Raw genomic sequence first — 23,435 nt, 5'->3', positions numbered from 1 at the left:
TGCACCTGTGTCTTGCTTTAACCAATCAAATGGAGAGGAAGCAATTCCATGCCAGTTCTGAGCCTAATCCTTAAGAAGGTCCAACACCCTTGGGTGCAGTGGCTCGCACCTATAATTCCAGCTGCTCAGGAGGCCAAAGCAGGAGGATCACTTGAGGCCAGGAGTTCAAGACCAGCCTGGGCAACATAGTAAGACCCCATCTCTACAGAAAATGTAAAAATTAGCCAGGTATAGAGGCACATACCTATAGTCCCAGCTACGTTGGAGTCTGAGGTGGGAGGATCACTTGAGCCCATGAGTTTGAGGTTGGAGTAAGCTATGATCATGGCACTGTACTCCAGCCTGGATGACACAGCAAGACCTCATCTCAAAAAAAAAACAAAAAACAAAAACAAAAAAAACCAAGGCCTGAGACCTCTCACTTTTGTACCTTAGGGAGCCCTGAGCTGCCACCATGTGAGAAATCAGACTCAGCAGGAAAGACCACATGGAGAGGCCACATGGAGCGGAAGAGGATCCAGGATCATACAGACAGAGATGCGGTGGGGCCTGCTGTCCCATCATTCCAGCTGAGTCCAGCCATCCAGCCATCCCACCAAGGCATCAGACACATAAATGAAGCATGTGGGATGTTCCAGCACAAACCATTATCTGATTGCAGCTACATGATAGACTCCAAGCCTTACCAATAGAAAAACCATCCAAAGGAACCCCAATCAACCCAAAGAATCATAAGAAATAATAAACTGGATGTTATATTTGAGGGTAGTTTATTATTTAGCAATAGACAACTAAAAATGCAGCAAGAGAATTTATTCTATGTAAGGTTATTTACTTTTTCCATCCTCTGCACAACCAATAATACCTTTTTTCCATCAGTCCTCTTCCCTAACTCTGAACCACTTCTATAGAATATGATGTTGCTAACCAAGTTTTCACATTCCTGTAGAAATTATTTAAATCAGACTGGAAGTGGAACCAAGTCCACAGATGGAACAAGGGATTCTAATAGAAACTGATGTTTAAAAGAGCTAGATATCTAAATGCATTACTATTGCTGCTGCTGCTATACCACTTCTCTGGCTGACAGTTGTTCTTCAGAGCTAGCTTGCCAATAGAAGGTCAAAATGCCTTGCCTAGACACAAGACTTACAAATTTGGGATCTTAAGTATGATGTCATGTCTTAAAATGATAAGCTGGCAAAGAAAATAAATGGCATTTTGTAAAGATGTGCACCATTTTCATGTTTATGCTACTTAAGATGAAGGTTCTAATAAGTCATCGGCTATGTTCCTTTAAAGGGAAGTTTTATAACCGAGATGAATCACAACTGCAAAAGATCAAAGTTAAAAAACATCAGTGATGCCATAGGGTACTTTTTAATCTTGTAATGAGTGATGATCATGTGCTCTTATGAAGTCAGTCCAACTGCCAACGCCAGATGTGTATATTAAGAAAAGAAGTTGTTTGTGATGTGACAGCACTGGTTCAGCTGCCAGAGACAGAAAACATAGAAGGATGAAACCTTTTGGATTTTTGAGTGAAAAGCAAGTCTTGGCAGATGTGTTGATAGGCAAGGCCTCAGAGTGGAGTACTAGTGCCACAGCATCTGCTCTCGGACTTTGCTGCAAACAAATTAAATTTATCATCAATTCTGCACAGCTTTCCCTGGGCAGCATGAGTATCTGCTCAGGCATAATTTATAATATGAATTAGTGTCATTTACTAATGAGCAAAAGTTAGTAAAGCCATCTGCAGGGGGAAAAAAGTAATATACTAGAGAACAGAATCTATAGATGGTATCTGTTTCCTAGAAGCATACCATAAGAAAAACTCTACGGCAAACCTCTGACACTGAAGAAAATTGATGTAATAATACCTGACACTTAATGAACACTTACTACATGACAGTCACTGTGCTACCCATTTTACATACATTACATTTAACATTTTTGCGGCAACTGATGAGGAAAGTATTATCATTCTCACATAAAAGATGAGAAAACCAAGGCAAAGAGAAGTTAGATAACTTGCTTGCCTCCATACAGTTAATAAATGGTGGAGTTGGGATTTCGATCCAAGCAGTTTGACATAAAGACCCAACCAGTTAACCCAGAATTTGTCCTCGTTCAAACAGCTGAGCTACCAGAAGCAGGCTTTTCAATATATATTCAGATCTTTAGAGGAAGGAGTAAAATTCCATCAACAGGAACTGATAATACAAAATTCTCAACTCCCTCAAGCCACTATAAGTGATAAACAGAAGTATACTACTTTTATGACTAATAACCACTAATTAAGGAATTATAATTTGGGGCAGAGGAGGCTAAACAATTGCCTATAAATTGTTCCGTTCCCCTCTCCACCCGCCCCAGGAAAGCCTTTTACTAAAGCCCTTCTCTGTTAAGGATCAATAAAATTAGCCACTTTGAATAAGCAAGGGTTGACAAACTACAATCTGGCTCACCAACTATTTTCATAAGTAAAATTTTAGTGGAATACAGGTTGAGTGTCCTTAATCTGAAAATCCGAAATGCTCCAAAATCTGAAAGTTTTGAGCACCAACATGATGCCACAAGTGGAAAATTCCACACATAAGTACGCAACATAAACTTTGTTTCTTCCACAAAATTATTTAAATATTGTATAAAATTATCTTCAAGTTATGTGCATAAGGTGTATATGAAACATACATGAATTTCATGTATGGATTTGGGTCTCATCCCCAAGGTATCTCATTATATATGCAAATATTCCAAAAATTAAAAAAAATTGGAATCTAAAACACTTCTGGTCCCAAGCATTTTGGATAAGGGACACTCAACCTGTATAGCCATGACCATGAATGTATGTATTTGCTTATGCTGCTTTTGAGCTACAATGGCAGAGTTGAGTGGTTGTGACAGAGACCACCATATGGCCCACAGTGTCTAAAGAATTTTCTGTCTGGCACTCTACAAAAAATGTTTGCCAATCTGTGTTCTAGAGGATCTCCCATTTAACATTACATGCACCAACTAATCAAAATCCTATTATAGCCACTGTTTAAGAAAATTGGAAATCTTGTGCATTTCCCATACCTAGGAGTGTCAAAATTAAACAACAATATTGAGAAGAGGGCTATGCTACACATATTCAATGCCCAGGATGACCAAGAGCAGGGAGGAATCCAGCACAGAGTCCAGGTTATAGGATTCAGCAGTCGCTGAAAGCAGACCCATCCCTCTCTCCAGACACTGACTTCGTCAAGTCACCCCATAATATCAGGAAAATGACCTTGCATTTTCACTGATATTTTCAGTTAATAAGAAATGTTATTCAGGTTTATCTAGGGCAGGTGGTCTACCACTTGCAGATCTGTATCTGCTTCCACCGCCCACCCTGGGCACCACACAAAGCCTGAACTTAGGTCCCACGTATACCACCTGGCCCCTCTATTCCTAACTCTCACTGCTTTCAGAGTACTTCTCTGCCTTTACAAGGCAGTGAGTCTATTGACTAATTTGGCCAAAAACCTCTCTAAATAAGGTACTGCTATCCACACTTGAAACAGAAGTGACTTTTCCAAAGCTACCCTGCCTTCTCACTTATTGTCATATCGTTCAGAACAGGGAGCACCTATCCTTCCCTGTTTCCTCTCCCAACCATCAAATTTTGAGCATCAACTCTTGTGTATATGTACATATACACACACAAACATACACACACACACACACACACACACACACAAACACACACGAATGGTTTTTCCAAGAACTGAGAAAAGCAGCTGAGATCAGCAGGAAACATCTTTAAGAGATAAGTATTCATGGTGCTATGTGTTAAAAACCAACTATCCTGCTATATGCATCACTAAAATGGACGTCTTGCCTTTTCAGGAATTCCGGGGCTAGTCTGACAAAAAGTTAGAAGACATCTTCCATCATAAGGCATCATCCCCAACTTATGGCCATCCAGAAAAGGCAGGCAAAGCCCCAAACCAAGCAAAGCTCTGTTCTATTCACCTGCACTCCATAACCATTAGCCCTTAGGACTAGAGACTTGGGGCTTACACACATATGTACTGCAATCACCTAACAGGACATTCCCAAATTGAACAGACAGGGCCAGCACTGACTCAACATTATGAACCTGGAAGAATGCCATACACATGAAAGGAGAAGAAAACAAAAACCTCAAAGACTTGCTTTTGAGGCAGGAAACCTCCCTAGTTCAGGCAAGCAGTCAGTCTTTGTGAAAAGAGACAGCAGCAAAAGGGACAGGACCCATCATAAGCTCCCACTGCTAGGAAGGTTTGCTACTTGGGTGGAGGCAAAACGTTATGAGACCTTTTCTCTCATTTGAGGGGAAGAAGAGATATGCCACTCTCATGATCCAGGCAGGTTGATTGTTACAGAACAAGTACTTCTGCCAGCTATACCTCCACCACAAACCAAATTGAACTCCCTCAATGCAGTGATTAGGATTCCAATGTATTCACTCAGCAAAGGCAGAGTTCTATATGATGTTTCCATTGGCACACAATTGTTAACGGTTTATATATCAAATAATTTTTAATCTCTAAATATATTTAAATACCGCTATGCTGAGTTTGTTCAAAGCAGTTTTTTGGTGGCGGTGGGGCAAGCAAACCTCAGTCAATTTAGATTTAGAAGGAACGTACATATTGGCCCAAATAGATTATGTGCACTACCTGAAACTGATTGCCGGTGAAACCTTCTGGATGTCCAGACAGACAAATAAACCAAGATGGATTTAAAGGTGGTTTGACTCTATCTGTTAAAAGAAAACTACCTATAACAATTACTAGAGCATGACCAAACAACGGTGTTGTAACAATCAAGCAAGTTATCATTTGCAAATAAATTCTTTGTAATTAAGCAGTGTGCTCTTCATAAAGGGAATTGAGTGGGCGAGTTAAAAAGCTCAAACACATTCTTAGGCCATGGGAAACACATGCAAATGCTTTTTGACTAAGCTCAAGATTTTTAAGTTTACTCTTTTCTTCCTCAGCTCTCATGGGTCTATTCTGCCCCAGTATGTTCAGTACATGAGCAAAATTTCTTAGCAAATAGTTAACAGTGACTGAATAATTATTCACTCATTTCCCAAAGTTATGGAGGCCTTAGCAATTGTGTGGTAAAGCTTAAAACCGTAGTTTTATTTTCTAACTCTGAAGTTTGATTAACTGTCCCTCACTAAAAAATATATATATATATATGCAGATAGCAAAGTCTACAAAGACACTATGGACATGAAAGTGACCCTAACTCATTTGGAATAAATTCCTCATAGGGTCTCTGGAAACTCTATTACCATTTTCAATAAAAAGGAGAGTACTTACTTCTGGGTTCCCGAGGTCCATCCACTGTAACTTTAATTGCTCTGTGATAGGTAGCTACTTGGGGAGGATTTGTGAAGACGGTTATGGTCAAGGTGAAACTCTTGCCTGCAGATATAAAAGGGGAAAACATACAGTGAATATTAAAAAACAGTATTGATGATTACACAGCAGCATAGATTTCCAAATTGCATTTAAGCATCTCTAAGGAGGCAATGAAACAAAGACAAGAGGCAGGACTCCTTCTTCTAAATTGAAAACCCTCTGTTGACCACTGTTAGGACATTTCCAAATTTGCTTAGTGTCAAGATCATCGTCCTCATTGTAGTGCTACACAGGAAGACTCCAATTCCAAAAAAGCTCCTCAGTAGCAAGAGTTGTAATGAAAACAAAACCCTGGTCCACTTGAGGGAGGTTCTTTTTCTTTCAATTTTCTCCAACATCAGGAACACATCCAAGCACAGACAATTTTAGAAGTCTTTATTTAGGGTTAGGTCATGACCTCATGAGAGAACAATAGTAAATCATTGTTATGTTATTTACTTCACATGGCTTTAGCATTTCATTTGCTTAGCTGCACTACAGTAAGAAGATAAAAGAGGAAAGTTCTTATGGGAATCATTTTAACAGGAGCCAGTGTCTCCTGTCCTGGCCTTAATGTGCCTGTGGTATGATGATTTCATCATTACTGGAACAAAGTTTTTCTCCTCCCTGTCCACCCCTCCCCTAACATACATCCTTGCTGTTAAATCTTGAAATAACTCCCTGACAGTGACTTACTTTTTGCTAAATGAACATGACATCTCTCAATATAAACTCAGATTTTGCTTTTAGCAGAAGGTGTGCTTCATTGAAATATTGTCTCTGATGCTTCAAATTAATGAGCTAAAAGCAATGAATAAGAAGGGGAAAAGAGACAGGGAAAAGTTTGGTAGCATATTTGGATGTCTGTTTTCTCCAGAAGAAGATACCATTCTCTGTTGCACAGACTTACTAACAGTTGTAATCAGTTAGATTTGCAACGGTTAATCATGTCAGATAGTCAAAACTGCAAACTGTTACAAGACAGGAAGAGGTGGGCGTGAAACAGTGACTCAATAAAACATTCAGCAATCTCAGGCCAGAGTGCTCATTTAGTCTGCTCCTGTAACAGACCTTTAAAAAGCTCATTTTGTTTTGCTTTGTTTTTTTGGTCAGAGATTCTTTTTCCCTTTACTGAAAACTGAGAGTATTAAACCAAAACACAAATCTTTGACAATATGTACCAATGCAAAGTTTAATGCAGTCTTTTCAAAGCTTAATATGGAACAGGTTATATACAAGGCTTAATGGAGAACAGGTCTTTGGCTGTCAAGTCTAGTGAATGGGTTTTCTTTTCAACCTAGACCATGTAAGTTCCTAAAATCTGTTTAAGACACACATCATTTGTTGCTGAGTATAAATAGTTTTAAGTCTCCTTGGCTATACTTTTTCATAGCCAAGGGGAAAAAAACAGGAAAGAAAAGACAGGAATGGGGTGGGTGCAGTTTGAATAGGGAAAGGTGAATAACAATTAGAAACTTATTAAGTGCCACTTCATACACATTATTTCAATTAATCCTCCCCACTTAGATTTCTCACCCCCACTGCACAAATAAAGAGGCTGAAACCTTGAGAGACTTAGTAATTTACCCAAGTTCACACAACTAATACATGAAAAAATGAGGATTTGAACCTCATTTTTCAGACTCTAAAATTAATGCTCTTTTTTTTTTAATATTCTGTCACTTAGCCACTTCCTTAAGTGGCTTGATCACGTGCCAATTAAAAATTTAATAAGTAATTTATTTCTAGGTGCATCCCAATCAGCTCTATGTGCCCAAGAAACAGTAAATATAAATGGACTAATGCAATATCTCAGGATGATGAAAGCATCTATTTTTAAAGTGTCATTGACATATCATATTTTATCCACTATATTGGGCATTACATAGATTTAAATAATTTATAATTAGTTAGCAAAGAGAGGCTTTATTATAAACATGAAGACTAACCAGAAGAATAAACCAGCCAGGAGTCTAATAAACTAGTCACAGAAAACTAAAAGTCTACAGAACTGGAAACCAGAAACTTGAATAGGATGCCACTGGGTCCAAGTTAGAACCTCAAAACAATGGAAAGATCACAAAAAGTGAAACAGCTGATCTCTAAATTGAAAGTTAGTTTACACTAAAACATTTTAAAGTGCCATTTTGGGGTCAGATTAGTGGTCTATGGGCCCAAGATTGCCTTTCTAACAGTGGCTCCCATGGCTGTGTTTCAGAGTCAGTTTTCATCTATAGCACCCATCTTAATAAATCAAGGATATATAGAGATCTCAGTTATCCTTAATGTCTCTAAATAACCTGCTAGAAAGATTGTCAGCCTGGCACAGTGGCTCATGCCTGTAATCCCAACACTTTGGGAGGTGGAGGCAGGTGGATCACCTGAGGTCAGGAGTTCAAGACCAGCTTGGCCAACCTGGTGAAACCCTGTCTCTACTAAAAATACAAAAATAAGCTGGGCTGTGGTGGCACACGCCTGTAATCCCAGCTACTCGAGAGGCTGAGGTACGAGAATCGCTTGATCTCAGGAGGCAGAGGTTACAGTGAGCCAAGATGGTGCCACTGCACTCCAGCCTGGGTGGCAAGAGTGAGACTCTGTCTCAAAGAAGAAAAAAAAGAAAAAAGAAAAAAGAGATTGTCCATAAATTTATTTAAACCGGTTTTAGTAATAGTTCTACTTTAGACCTTTACAATTTACTTAGGATATTAAAAGTCATCTGTGATTCCCCTAAATTCAGGGCGATGCCTCATGTAGGAACAAAAGCCAAATATAAAATTCACCCTTCAAGTATAAAGCATTTAAATGTTCAGAGTAGAATCAGTTCTGTATTTAAAAAAAAAAAAAAAAAAAAAAAAAAAAAAAACTGCTTTTAAAAAGAGATGGGTTTGGGGGAGGAAACAAGTAGTTAAGTGTAACTATGATCTTCCAAAATCAAACCCTAAGGATCAAGATGTAATTAACAACTACAGCAAAAGTGAATGAGGCTCCTTCTACTTCTTATTGCCCCTTCAGAAGAAATATGTATGCAATGTTGAAGAAACTTTCAGAAATTACCAACCAATTTAGTAATTGGTTCTTCACCCTATAATAATAATGTACTTCTTAAGTCAAATGTTCATGTAGGCATTCATGATTTCCTTAAATTAATTTTTTTTCAAAATCTCCTTTTTTATCACTTTCCATAAGTGATAAAATGCAGGCTCTTGTTTTAAAATGCAGGCTCTCAAATAGGGAGCTAGCAGTCAGTAGATAACTAATTGTGTCATCCATGGCTTCCTCAGGAAAAAGAAAGCATACCAAAAAAATTTAAGAACCAAAATCATTTTAAACACTTCTCTTTAAAATATTAAGGATAAAATAAAGGAAAAACAATGAAAAACCATAAGCCACTCCTAATTTAATGCAAGTTCCACTGATGCTCTACTTTTATTCTAGCACTTTCAAAAGTTGTGGTCCTCAGATGACCCATAAAGTCAAAGTCAGTAGTGACATGACTCCTTTATAATCTAAGATAGTTTTTCAATTTCTGAGAGTTTATGTTTCTACCAGTGGAAAGAAAAAAAAAGTGTAATATTTGAGGAACTTGGTGTTTTTTTATAACACTACTGAAAATAGAAATATTTAAAGCCGGAAAAGAAAATACAATGGTAGCAGCATGTTGATCCAGACTTCATAACTTAAGAGAAATGTAGAAGTGTGAAAATCAAAGAGGAAGCTGGAAGAGTCTGTTATAAAGCAGGTCAGGTACAAAGGCAGGTTAAAGGGTTTCCTGCCACTGAAAAACTAACCCATTTTTTTTTTTCAGAGTGTGATCTGTTATCAGTGTCCTCTGTCCTTTTTTCCTCTTCATCTTAGCTTGATATTACTGTTTCCTTTCATATAATGTTAATGCAGTGATATAAAGATCTATTATTAGTGATAAATCAATTTTTCTTTCTCTCTCCACCCACTCCCCCTACCCCCCATCTAAGTCTTGAAGACAAGTCTGGACCAATTTCTCCATCCTGCCTCTGGCAGCAGACTGTAGCATTTCAGATCCTCCACCAAGTCCCGGCTGCTTCAAAGGAAAAATCCTACTTTCTTCAGTTAAGATCATAAGAAATATAGGGGGAGGGGGTCAGCTCTGTTTGGACATAATTACACTTCATCAAAAGAAGCTTTCTTCATCTTCCATGCGTGAAAAGTCTGCAAGCAGTTAAGTCTGTCTTTTTTTTTTAAATATAAAAATTGCTATTTGGGAAACCAGCCAAAACTCAGAAAGCCAATATAGTAAAACAGTGCACACCCTTTGTTTCCTTTGAAGTTTCTTAAATAAATATGTTGAGGGTTTACAAAGTACACTATCACTTTGCCATAGTTTCTACTTAAATTGATCAGAAAAAAGTTATGCAGCATCTATATAACACAAAAGTAAGATAAATGAAAACACTAACTTGAATCTGTAAGGTAAAATTAAGCATGGCACCCAATCCTTTAAAAACTAAAATTGATTACTCTAGTTAAAAACAAAGTATTATTACATAAGAAGAAAGATGCAATTCAGAGCATACAGGTAAATCATCATGTTCACATTTTTCTTGATTCTTACTAGAAAAAAAAAAGACAAACTTTAATTGCATAGTGGACCTGCATAAGTAAATGAGAAAAAGGAAGAATGAATACACACACACATGCTCCGAACCTAATCAGTCAGTAGTGATATAGGATGTGTCTTTTTTCCTCTTTTAATGAAAGTGAACTAAACGTGATGCAGAGATAACCCCCTTAGTTTTGATTCTACCAGAGGCTGTGAGCCTCATTTTATTTCAAACAACCTGTCAGTGACAGTATCTCATTAGCATGAATCATTTTTTTTAAGTTAAAAAGTACAACTTCTTGGCCCTGTTCCTAGAAAGTAAACTAAAACTACTCATCGGAAACAGCCTTGCTTGAATTTCCCTTATCAAGTTTTTACAATGGTAATAATTTGACATCTGATCCAAACTAAAGAGCAATTATTAGACATGGTTTAAAAAGTGGTGCTTCTCATTTCCTAGTCAAACCTGGGTTGCAACGATTCCATAAGGCTTTATTTCACCTCAGCCCTAAAGTGGTCTATTTTCTTTCTTCTTATCAAAATACTTAAAATGGAAATATTAGATTCAGTTAAGTAAATAAATAAGCATAATGCTTCTAATAGGTGAGTAACCAGTAAAAGTCTTTCTGTAGAATAAGTAAATAAAAGCCAAAATATTGGTCTCCTTAAAGACTTTTTTTAAAAAATTAACCTCATTTATCAAACAGTTACAAAAACCCTAAAAGGGATAATTTTCTATTTAAGGATTTCTAATTTTTGAATGTGGATTCAGATGGTGGGAATCCTTATGTAGTATGTAACTATTAATATTAGAGTACTAATCATTCATCTGTCTAGGCAACTTTACATAGTCATTCTAACATAAGTAATACATTATTCACTTATTCAAATGAAAAGCCTTATGTTAAAAAAAAAAGATTTTTAATAAATTCTTATTATGAAAGTAAATTAAATCATATAGAGGTAACTTGTGATAAGTGAAGAGCATTATGCCAGCTGTCCTTGCTACAACTTAGACCAGAATTGATATTATCAGGAAATTGATCCAACATATCCATTTTTCTTTCCCCTTTACCATTCAATTTACTCAGTTATTTGACTCCTCATAATTCAGAAGTTGATCCTCCAACTGTTCTTTTCTCTACCTTATATGCTCACACCCAGTGAAATTAGGAGCTGGTTTTTCTGAAAACATTGTTTGAATTTTCAATATCATAAAATAAATGAAAAAGGCCTGAGTACTCAGAAAAACACTCAGCTTCATCTGGATGTATTTAAATCAAATCTTCAGTAATTCTATTCAGACAAAGAAGGTGCTGATTTGTATACAGACTAGTATACATTTCATCAAAGGAGCCTAATGTGCTTATTCCATTATCAGTATCAAAAGTCAGAGACCTACCTCGTCCACTCCGGCCCACAAATCTCAGATCGTTGAACCTTGCTACTTGGTTTTTCATAACAGCAGAGGCATTCCGGAGCTCAGCAGAATAATTTTCATCGTTACCCGCCATGACAGTAACCACAGTCCCATCTGGTACCTCTCCAAGTGCTACCACCTACATAAAACAGGAAACACAGCAGCAATAATGGCACATCAGAAAGGCTTACAAACAGAATATATTCTCATTGCAAATGATGTGTCTTATCAGGACTTAGTGTTCTAGTCCAGTCCAGTAATGGCCGACAGGAATGAAGCATCTGTGTATGGGTCGTGATGCCACTTCAGACAGACCAATGTTTCAGGGCCCACCCATTTCAAAGGCAGGCAAAAACTTCCTTCATTTGTTGTTGGATTCTTCACAGGAAATATGTACATTTTTATTAAATCCCCATGTTAAGTTGTCCATAGGAATTATGCCACAGAAGGAAGGAGGATGCCCTGTCTGCAGATTGCATCATACAGATCCAGGCACCACCTGTCTGCAGGCTTCCTCTCAGGGAGAGCCCTGAGGTGTGGTCTTAGCCCATCACAGTCTAAAAAAATATCAAGTCTAGTCAACTCTATGGGAGAAGATTTTTAAGTGAAACCCTGGGGCTCCTGACTACATAGAGCCTAGATATGGTGTGGTCTATGTTTTATCTCCTTACTTTGGGCTAGCATTTCAGCTTTTAATAACAGTATAATTACTGAAAACCCACTCTACAGTGGGACCCAGTGGGATATCCAAAGTCATCAAGAAACTGAAGATGAAAATAACTGGTGATAAATAAAAAAATATATGTACACCCTTAGCCTCATTTCTATTATGTCTTGTCCCATCTGCCATCCTGGCATGACATACTTGACTACTTAATCGTCAACAGTCAATCTGAAGCAAATTAACTCAATCAAGAAAAGATCTAGATTAATCCATCTTTGGAAATAACCAACATTTTCTCTGCTCCAAGACTAGAGATCACACTTTAACCTGGGTCAGCTAACTTGCAAATGTGTGCCTCTATTAACACAGAGCCCGGTAAGGGGATGCTGGTGCAGATCCTTCACTGTCATATATGAAACATACTCCTCCTAACCCACTGCCAAGATCCTGCCCCTTGGTAACAATCCCTTGTCTCAATGAACTTCCAGGACTCTATATTCAGATTATTTCCATGTCTTCCTCATTCCATTTCCAGATGCCCTCATAGTAATTCAGCAATGACCCCAGCTAAAGTAGCCCACAACTCTCTGACAATAACACCCCTGTGTGCTTGCCTGTCTGATAAACATCCCACTTATCTCTCTCTACTTCTAGTGCTACTCCCTCCTTTGTCAAGATTTCCATAAAATAAACCTAAGCATTTAATTCCATTGTTCCCAATACAATTGGCATATTAAAGTAGATTTCTTATAGTGTGATAATATACACTATACCTACATCTTAGGGCTGAATTTCCTACAACACCCCTTCACTATGTCCTCTCCTCCAGCCAGGAAAACAATCAAACAAAAAACTTGTCAATATTTTTGTCACCCTTACTTTTCTCTTAGGCTGTTTCTCAGTTCCATTCCTTCCATTCAGTACTGTATTATTCAGCTCAAAATCAACAAAGCCTTCCTTAAATTACAGGCCACACTTTCCCCAGCATCCCACTGTACTCAAGTGATCCTCATTTCAATGTATATATATTAATATTAATGGTCTATGACTACTTTAAATACACCAGCCCAAAGCTGAGGGACTCACTCCTAGGAGTCCAGATTATGAGAGTTTGGAAACTACACAAGAGAAGGGCCTCTATCTCATCTGTCTTGTTCACCACTTATCTACCTGCTCCCAAAAGTGTCCAGCACATGGTAAATGTTTGATTAATTTTTTTTTTTTTTTTTTTGAGATGGAGTCTCACTCTATCACCCAGGTTAGAGTGCAGTGGCATGATCTCGGCTCACTGCAACCTCCACCTCCCAAGTTCAAGTGATTCTCCTGCCTCAGCCTCCTGAGTAGCTGGGATTACAGGCATGCACCACCACACCCGGCTAATTTTTGTATTTTTAGTAGAGAAGGGGTTTCACCATGTTGACCAGGCTGGTCTTGAACCCCTGACCTCAGGTGATCCGCCCGCCTCAGCCTCCCAAAGTACTGGGATTACAAGCGTGAGCCATTGAACCCAACCAGATAAATATTTTTGAAATAAATGAAAGAGCTCCATAAAGAGCCCCACTTCGCAGAGACAGAAGTCTGTGGGGCTACCCGCTAAAACTCTGAGAGGGTCAGTTAATGATGAGTCAGCATCCCTTGCTAACAGCAATGTGCCCTTGCTCCCAGCTCATTTTCTGATATTGTTTTCATCCCAGAGGAGAGGGAACCATGCTGCCTCCCCTTTCCCTGAAGTCTATAGTTATTCTCAATATGAGAAGTCTCCTGGGTCAAAAGTAAAATCCCCTGAAAACAAGACTTCCTCCCTGCATACTTCATCTCATACCTCAAGCGGTTACCGAATACAGGTAATGCTGTACTCCTGGTGGAGGCAATGTGCTTTTCAATTTTTCAAATTCACCATGCCAAAAATGTGAACATTTGAAAATACTGTAATAATTGACTACATTTGCCAGGATTCATCTGAATGTTTGACATTTTGTACACTCAGCATATTGTATTTTAACACCTGCTGTGTGCCTTTCAATGTCAAAGTAAATATGGACCCAGTAAGCATATTAATAAAGGCAGGAGAAAAGTTGTACTGTTTAGAAGAGAATGAATATACTAAAATCAAGAGGCTCCACTTTTTCCCCACTTCTGCTACATATCTGCTGTGACCTCACGCAAGTAACTTCATCTCCAGGAACCACAGTTTTCCAATATGAATTGGAAAGTCTGCAAAATGTAGAAGATACTATATAAGTATAGAGTGTAATTATAATGATGTGCTTTTTGTAAGATGAGGGTAACACAGTGTTCTGTTCCAAATCTGCTGTCTGTTAAACATAGGCTTTTACTTATAAGCATCCTTAAAGGGTTCAACTGAATATGTACTTCCTCTCTTCATGTTCTGAGATGTTCTTTGGTGTTGTTGAGAGACACAGGATGACTGCTGGTAGATTTCACTCAAGTCTGGCTACATTTCCGAAAAAAAATAAAGCAATCTGCCCCAATATAAAGGTTTTCGAGAGCTCTGGGACATTATTATTTTACTGCATATTTTTAACGTAATGGATTTTTTTTTAGTTAGAAGAAATGGAAAATTGATTCAATATGGGAAAATATGAAAGAAAAGATCCCTAAGAGTGAAATACATAAATCCATTTTACTGTGCTTAAGCAGCATAATAATGACCATATTCAATATTGATGTGTTTTACATATCACATTTTACAAAACAAATAAATAATCACAAGCTGTGTGAGCCTTCTATGAGGCTTAGAGCAAGGCCTGAAAAAAAATTGCTAATGCAATGTAGTGACAATCTTTCCTGTTAAGGCTGAACTCTAGTTTAATGGCTAAATATATTGAGTTTTTTCTGCTATTCACTCTACCAAATCAGATTGCCCAATGTTTTTCTGAGGGGGAAAAAAGGCTGGGAGTTGAGGGAAGTACTGTATTTGACTTTATATCAATCAGAAGTATAATTATATGTTTGAGAGGTTTTTTTTCTTTAAGTAGATCTCTGAAGCTAAAAAGTTTCCCTTGGAGATTCTCAACTGTGTTTATCTAAAAGAAAACCAAAAGAATCAAGAAATTTTTACACATTTCATCTGTACCAAAACCAAGCAATGGAAAAACATTTGAAGGGGTAAAGCGCAGTCAAAACTAAGTCAAAACTCGCTCTTTAACTAGTTAGGAATAAGCACAAATTAAAATTTGCTTCCATTCTACCCAACACAAAAGTACTGCTCTGCAAAGAATAATTTGTGATGAAATCTTAACAAGTACATTTCTAGGTGTTTTTAAAATATAAAATCTACAAATTCAAGAAACTTCATGAGAAAAAGAGAAGTAATTTTCTGTCCTGACATTTCAGAATAGAGAAAGACGTTCCTTTATTTAGCGCACCTTACCATAACTAGCATTTAAATCACATGGTATGTGGCTTGCACAAAATAAAGTAAAAGGATATTTAACTGTAGTAATGCTATTGAAATGTTGTATGAGACTGCTTATGACTAAATCTGTGAATCACTAAAAGAAGAGGAACGGATAATTAACTCAAACCCTTAAAACAGTTTCTCATCTTTTTATATAGAAATTAAAATTTCCCAGGACATTTTCATGGACAGAAGTCTAGTCCTAACTAATCCATTACTCTTATAGGCCAACATAATTTGGGACATTGTACTTGTGGTATAATAAATATAATTATTTTTCAAGATAAAATCTGATCAAATCTTTCTTTGCAATAAAAGAGGAGTCTAATTGCAAAAAGCAAAAATGTTATTCCTATCGTAATTATTTAAAGATAACTTCAAATACAGTATCAAAACATTTCAACAAATACTACAGTTAATTTTTTGAATTTATCCTAGAACTTAGGAAAAGCCCATTGAATTCTAGAGAAAAAACACAATATATCATTTCATAATTTTAAAAATATATATGTCAAAGAGAAATTTTGATTAAAATTATTTCAATTTAAAGCAGAAATTTGTGGGCCATGTATCATGGTGGTTTAGATCATTTAACAATAGATATTCTGGAATTTTGAAAGGATACAAGCAATACTGCCAAAGAGGAAAAAAGAATGAAAGATATCTACCATACCTATTTTCAATTATTTAATGGAAGTTTTCTAAAAACTTTTATAAGTATTTATTTTCCACCTGAAATTCTTTGTTCCAGCTGCCTTACTTGGAAGTTGTATATATTCAGTCCCAAAATATTTAAGTTTAAATAAGTTTTCTTGAATTCAAAGACATAACACAAAAATGTGTGTCTTCATACAACTTGAAATCTATTGTGATTTACATAATTTTGCATAATAATTTATATTAAGGTTAATAAGGATTTAACAGGCTTAATAACCTATTTCCCTTGTTTAGATACAATGAGATTCAAAAAATATAAACATAAAATCTGATCATTAAGTATGTAAGAAAAATACTACTCTCTGGTATCAAGTATTTATTAGTTGCATATTTGTTTTCGAAGAGAGAAAAATGGTTAGTGATGCCGAAAAATTATTTTCAAACAGAAATTGCTCCGTCATTTTGAAACCCCTCCTTTTGACAAGCACTGAAAGGTATTATTAAAGATACAGAATTAACTATGAGTGCTAGATTATGTATCTAAAAATGTGTCTTCTTTCTTTAACACTGCCAGAAAAACATATGATACTGATAAATATATGTAGTTCAGTGTTCTCTAACTTAAAACAGCAGAATAGGCTTGAACTACTTTTAGTTTTAAAATATACATCTGGACTTAAAATTTCTGCGTAGTGTTTCAGCTTGAAGCTATTTAAGGCAACTAAGTTATGAACCCTGAACACCAGGTTCACAGTGGAAATGCTGACGGACCCCTAACTAAAAGGGTGCTACTGGATGCCAGGTTGACATGCTCTCTCCACAATTACCTGACCATCAGCTAATAAGTTGAATTTGCAAATTACTTCTTTGTCACTAGAATTATCTAGGATAGAAAGGGTCTGGGATCCTCTAATAGTATGCCTTAACTATTTTAAGGTTTCAGTGAGATACACCTGAAAATGTTAAAAATATTTATTTCCGTTTCCTTGACACCTGGGGGGACCGAACATTTCAAAACTGCAGAACTTTGTTAAAAATACAATGTTAATAAACAACTTTATATAAAGTATACTAGTTGTTTTTGCATTTTTACATGTAAAACTAAATAAATTTTATATCATCTCGAAACACGAGTAGATGAACAACGCTAACACATTCTTAATGAAATAGATTGCCAATATCGTGTTTAAACACTAGTTTAAATTGACATTTCAAAACAGTCTATTGAATTCATTTCTGATTCTCTGCGGTGTCAAGCTCAGTGTGACAGATACAAAATATGGGCTCAATAAATATTGTATTGATTTGAATATCAGACTTCACAACAAATAAGTTGTGTGTGTGTGTGTGTGTGTTTAAACCCATTTACCTATCTGCTATCTACCTGACAACCACTATAATTTATTTTTTACATAGCTCTAAATACCATGGCCAAATTGCTGTCACCACTTTTAAAACGGAGACTTCTTCATATTATTTCTTCATTGCAGATGTATTTGATTATATTGTAAGAGTGTAGAAAGTCTAGTGTTCCAAACATCCATACATTTTTTTTCAACCGAGTATTTTCTATACTGCGTAGATCTTAGCTATCACCCACTTTTTGAATTCTGTTTAACACAGGTATGGTAACAGAAAGACATTGACAGTGAGGTTTTAGGTTAACTCAATTCATATTCAATTGATATCAATTAAAATATCTGTTTTAATATGGTCTTGTTACCTATGGTCTGTATCCTGCTTAAGATAACAAAAATGTACTCTGTAATTAACAAGTTGATTAATAACAAATAACAAAATTCATTTTCAAAATAATTTTTAAAGGGTGGTAGTGAAAAATCTTAGATGACAGCCAAAATATCTGAGACTAGCTCAAGCTAAAGTGCAAAAAACATCCTTTCCATCCAAAATGCTCATGTTCAAATCAATTCAGTAGCATAAATGCAACAGTTCAAGATAGACCTTAAATATGTTTAGCAGAATGGCATATGGAATATCAAGCATCTAAATGTCTTTAAAAACGTAAGCATCTGTTCTCATATTTTCACATATTCTGATCTACTAATTTGTATTTGTATTTTTTGCTGTTTTCATCCAGGTTTGGGGTTTTGTGGGGCTTTTGGTTTGGGGGATTGAAGGGGCATTGGTGGAAACAAATTTCCATTCTCATATAAGACTAATTTAAAAATTCTGTGCCCTTGGACGATGGACAATGTAAAAGACACATATTGTATGGAAATTTAAATTTATACAATTCACATGTATTCTGAGCTTTTCCTACTTCAAGGAAGCAAACATTAACCTACAAAATGGATGGTTTATAAAAGGAGAAATCTGACGGTTAAAAAAAAAAAATTTCTTGAGCCAACTGCAAAATGAAACTTGCCCCAGAAAGCAACATCCCCTTTCCATAACAATTCATTCTGATTTCTGTTCTGATATAAGACCTAGCGAGATTACCAGCTCTAATTGACCTGGACTGCTCTTTCTTTCCATCCCACCCACACACGGAATCTGAATTGGTGCGTGGGGTGGGAATTATCAACAACTGGGAACTGTCAGTGGCCCGTGGGAGTTTGGCCACCGGGTCCCCAGTGGAGAAACTGGCATGATTCCTCCCCCAACTTTTTTTTTTAACCTCCCCGGAGGCCTTGCTTGCCCTGCTCTCCACAGACCTCAGAACCCAGGGGACCCAGGCCCACCTACTCAAGTTCAGAGGTAGAAAGGGCCCAAAGCACCTTTGTGAGAGTGCTCATCTCCACATCTGGCTTACCACCCCCTGCATCCCTGGCGTCTTGCGAGTGTGGACAGCCCGGGAACCCATTTCCCCATCAACCCAGTATGCGTTGGGCCCTGGGGACTCCGCGTCTCCCCCACTGGAGAGGACTGCCCCGGGAAATCCGGATCGAGTTACGGAGACCCATCGGGCTACTGTGAGAGGCTCCAGATCCTAAACCCTCAACCTGTGGAGCACCTGCCTGCGACTCCCGCGGCTGCCACCCGCCCTCAAACTAACGGGCCGGGCAGGCACAAGAGTCCGCGGGGCGCGCAGAGGCCGCTCAAGCCTTCGAACTCACTCTGTGCTCAGACCACCGGCAGGAGCCTCTCACCACCTTTCAGAAGCAGGAGGGACCTTTTTTAGATTTAAGTCCTTTAAAAATAATACTAAAGCAAAAATACAAAATTTCACCTCCGTTTTCAAATTGGGCGAACTCAAGTTGTTTCACAGGTTTCCCTCATCCCTCCCTGGCGGGGCGAGGCGCAGAGCTCGGTCCCGGCTGGAAGAAGCGGCCCGAGCTCCCGCCCCCTCCCCTGGCCAGCACCTCCCAGCACTCGAGGGTTCAGCGCCCAGGCCCCCTGAACGCCCCCGCTTCGGGGCTAGCGGACGCCCAGGCGGCCCCGCCTTCCTCCCGGTAACGGGATCTGGCGCGGGTCAGCGAACAGAGCAAACGCCCCCGTCCTGACACCCCCTCCTCTGGAGACCCTAGTCTTGTCCGGGACCCTCCTGGGCACGGGTAGTGCAGCCCGCGCGCCTCAGTCAGCACCCCACGCCCAGCCCTGGGCACTAATGCCCGGCGCCGGCACCCAGCGAATCCCGACCCGGGAGCCCGAGAGGCACCAGGACCGCTGAACTCTGCGGGCCAGGGAAGGGGACGCCGAGACCTAAGGAGGGGCTTTTGGCTGGGAGGGAAGCGGGTGGGAGCGCGCGGAGCCCCAAAGAGAGGCGACGCGGGCAGCCTGCAATGCGGCCAGGCCGGGATGACCAGGGAGGAGGAAGCGGGAGCCCCGGGGGACAGTGTCGGGGATCCTCGCCCCCGGGAAAGGGGCGGGGTGGAGCAAGTCCGCTCGCAGTGCAAGAGTGGGCACCTTGGGGATCCTGGGGGAAAGGGAGACGGAGCGAAGGAGTGGGTGAGAACCGAGGCCGGGCAGGAGGCAAGAGGGGTGATGAACGGGTCAGGGGGACGAAGGCTGAAGTCGGGGTGGCAGCGGGCACAGGTGGGAGAAGGAGGGATTTGCGCGGAGGGACTGAGCCCCGAGCCCGCCAGGGCATCCGGAGAGAGAGGCCCAGCCGGGGGTTTCTGGAGTTAGAGCCGCCAAGGCAAGAGGTCTTGGAGAACGTCCGGGGCCCAGCCCCGTGGGCAGGAAGACACCGGCGGGCAGGTTCCGCGGCTCCCGGCCGGGGGCGGGGGGCGGTGTAGCCTCTTACCTTGAAGGCCACGGGCAGGGTCTTGTTGCAGCGCCAGTGCGAGGGCAGTACCGAGCACAGGAAGTTGGGGCTGTCGGTGCGGACGAGTTCGGCCGGGTGGTCGGCGATGATCTCCACCATGGTGCGGTTGTCGTGTGGCGGCCGCAACCGGGGCACTGCAGCTGCCGCCGCCGCCGCCGCCGCCGCCGCCGCTGCCGCCGCCGCCGCCTCCTGCTGCTGCTGCTGTTGCTGCTGCTGCTGCTGTTGCTGTTGCTGCTGCTGCTGCTGTTGCTGCTGCTGTTGCGCAGCCACCACCGGGCTCACGTCGCTCATTTTGCCGGGCTGCAGGCTGCTGGAGGGGGGGCTGAAGCGCCGGCTGGTGCTCGGATCTACGGGAATACGCATCACAACAGCCACAAGTTAGCGAAGTGGCCGGGGGAGGGGGAGGAGGGTGGAAATGAGGGGCAAGGAGGAAATTGGGGGGGTGAAGGCGAGACGGGGGGAAAGAGGATGGAGGTGATGGGGCTGAGGAGGTGAGAAATCAAGTTTGATGAGGCCGACTGCCGGGCGGAGTCTGATGGGCCAAGAGAGTCTGGCGATGCGGCGCAGTTGGGCTGGCGGGTAGGGAGACCCGGGAGGCGCAGATCTTTGCCGGAGCCTTTGGAACACCCGGGGTGGCAGCTGCGAACGGGCGCGGGAGTGTGTTTGGCCCGGGGAGGCGGGGGACTTGAGTTTGCAGCTTGGAGTGGGGGTCCCTTGGGGCACCGCGTCCTGGGTGCGCTGGCGCCCCCTCCCAGTTCGAGTCCGGTGGTGAAGCGGTGTGGGTTCAGCAGTCCAGCCCCGGGGCCGGCATTGCCGCGCGCTGCCCGCCACCGCCGTGCCGCGCCGCGCCGCGCGCTGCTACCCAGCTGCAGGCGGCCGCGCCTCCGCCCTCCCGCGCCGCCGCCTCCGCGGCGGCCGCCGCTCCCCCCGCGCCGGCTGCACGCTCAGATTCCTCCTGCGGCGGCTGCCTGCCCGGCTCCCCGGCTAGGCTCCTTCCTTTCCCTTCTTTTCTTCTCGCCCTCTCTCCGCCACCTCCTTGCATCTACTCCCTCCTACAATTTGCAAAGCTCCCCTGTCTCTCGCGCTTCAAGGTGCCAAGAGGTAAGTCGTGGGCAGCGGATCTCGGGGCAACGGATCTCGAGCCTGCGAATCGCAGCCGCTGCCGCCGCCAGCCGGCCGCGAGAAGGAGCCCCCAGCGCGCCGTGTGCAGCTTCCGAAGCCGAAAGGCGGCCCCAGTCTAGGGGCAATCTCGCCTGGTCGCGTCCTCTTGTTCTCCCCACCCCTAGGACAAGGAACCCCCTCTTTGTCGGAAGAGATTGAAGCCGAGGCACCAGAGAGCCCCCGGCTAATCTGACTGTCGCTATTTTTCGTTGTAACTTCAGGAGAGGAGGAAGGAAAATTCTTGAGTGTCTGTGCTGACTTCTCAGCACTCTTTACCCTCCCACCTCCACCCCCCACCTCTGTCTGAGCGACTCCCAGGGGAAAAAGATTTTGCAGGGTTTGGGTGTTTTTTGTTTTAATGACACAAAAAAATGAGGGGGGTGGGGGGAGAACTAGTCAAAATAGTTTTTAGGAACTCAAGTGCATAGCTGGACATTTCTTTTTTCTTATATATTCAATCTTGTCATTCCTAGAGAACAAGAATGAGGTTTTTTTGTTGTTGTTGGTTTGTTTTTGTTTTAAGGACTGAAAAACTGTCAGCTTGGTGATTAAAATAGTTGCAAAACCCTTGCTGGGGAAAAGCACCAGCCTTTTTCCATGAATTTAAATATTTTATTAAGTCTATCCTACATCTAAGACTAAGTTTCGTGTCTGTCTTCCCCACCGCTCACGGGAAAAAATTAAAAATACGAACTAAAAAATTCAAAATGCTTCCGTGGCTGTTTATTTATGTATTTATTTCCTAGTGTGGGTTTAAAAAGCGACTTTGGATCCCCCAAAAAGTTGCGGTCGAGAGGATGAAGGAGCGCGGAAAAAAAGCGGCACTTTTTACCTAAAATGTGGTTTTTGGAGGCTGGGATTTCTAATGATTAGGTTTTTGTGGTTTATATAGACACGACTTTGGCTAAGGCGATCATTACGCTGATGAGAGTCAGAGCACGTGGGTGTCTACGACCAGCCTCAAACTCTGAGCCTTCAAAACAAATAAAACAATGTGCTGCGCCCGCAGAAGCCGGGAAATCCGCTTGAGGCTATTACACCCCAAGAAGGGGGCACAGGGCCGTTTTACCCTCGGCGTTGTGTACTACTACGTTTCTTGCTTATTACCAAACTCTTTAAAGCCTTCCAAAGCTTGAAAACGTGTTTGCGAAAAAAATCTTCAGTTGCCAAAGTTTCAAAGATTCCTAGTGGAGTAGCTGACACAGTAACAAGTGAGTTTATGAAATAAATGAAGAATTAGAATGCCTCCTCCTCGAAGTATTAAGGAAGAAAGATGGTTGGGTCATCTCTCCCTCCCATCTTATTTAAAGCAATTCACATACCCATTACTGGGTGTTTTTATTGCTCAGTGCAAACGCCTCCCTCACCCTCGTAGCGACCTGCCACGACCCTCCCTGTCTGGTTTTAAAGCTTTGCTCCCACTCGCTGAGCCCACGCCCGGGTCTGCGCCCTCGAAGGGGCCTGGAAGGGCTCTGAGAGCATGAGGGGCACGGAAGATGGGGGCCTGGTGCCAATCGCGGACTCTGGAGCCCTTTCGAGTACCAGATGAGCTTGCGGGGCTGTGGTTATGTGACTCGGTGACCAGGATCGCCCCGCTGAAGAGATGCGCGGGGGACTGAAGGTCTACCAGACCGCAGGAGCAGAGGTGGGGGTGCGGGGTAGCCAGGTATGTGCTCTTGCGGGGGTAAGGATGGAGTTCAGGGGATACTGCTCTGTCCTTCCTGTTTGGGGCTTTGTTTTTACCTGCCCTTCCTCCATGCACTGCTCCACGCCTCCCTAGTCGGTCTTTCCCTTTCCCACGTTTCTCTCCACGTTCCTGCCTCTTCCCCCTATCCCTCCACAGGCACGAACCCGGCGCCGCTCCACTCCCGCCCCCACGGCC

At 41.3% G+C, this 23,435-nt stretch overlaps 1 protein-coding gene across 2 annotated transcripts in view; it reads right to left on the bottom strand.

Annotated features, from left to right (window-relative positions):
* The window catches only part of RUNX2 (RUNX family transcription factor 2), a 221,476-nt gene that overhangs the window by 107,699 nt on the left and 90,342 nt on the right, over nt 1–23,435 (bottom strand). Inside the window, exons 3-5 of one of the 2 annotated variants that reach the window (XM_007972361.3) lie at nt 20,372–20,739; nt 11,405–11,561; nt 5,346–5,450 (exon numbers count right to left, since the gene is read on the bottom strand). In XM_007972361.3, coding sequence (XP_007970552.2) covers nt 5,346–5,450; nt 11,405–11,561; nt 20,372–20,739 — 630 coding nt within the window. Of the gene's footprint in view, nt 1–5,345; nt 5,451–11,404; nt 11,562–20,371; nt 21,228–23,435 lie in introns of those variants that run through there. The other variant, XM_007972363.3, reaches the window with a different exon arrangement.

The sequence above is a fragment of the Chlorocebus sabaeus genome, chromosome 17 (assembly GCF_047675955.1).
Source record: "Chlorocebus sabaeus isolate Y175 chromosome 17, mChlSab1.0.hap1, whole genome shotgun sequence".
Lineage (NCBI taxonomy): Eukaryota > Metazoa > Chordata > Mammalia > Primates > Cercopithecidae > Chlorocebus > Chlorocebus sabaeus.
Note: the sequence above shows the minus strand (reverse complement) of the source record. Positions and strands in the feature narration are given on the sequence as shown.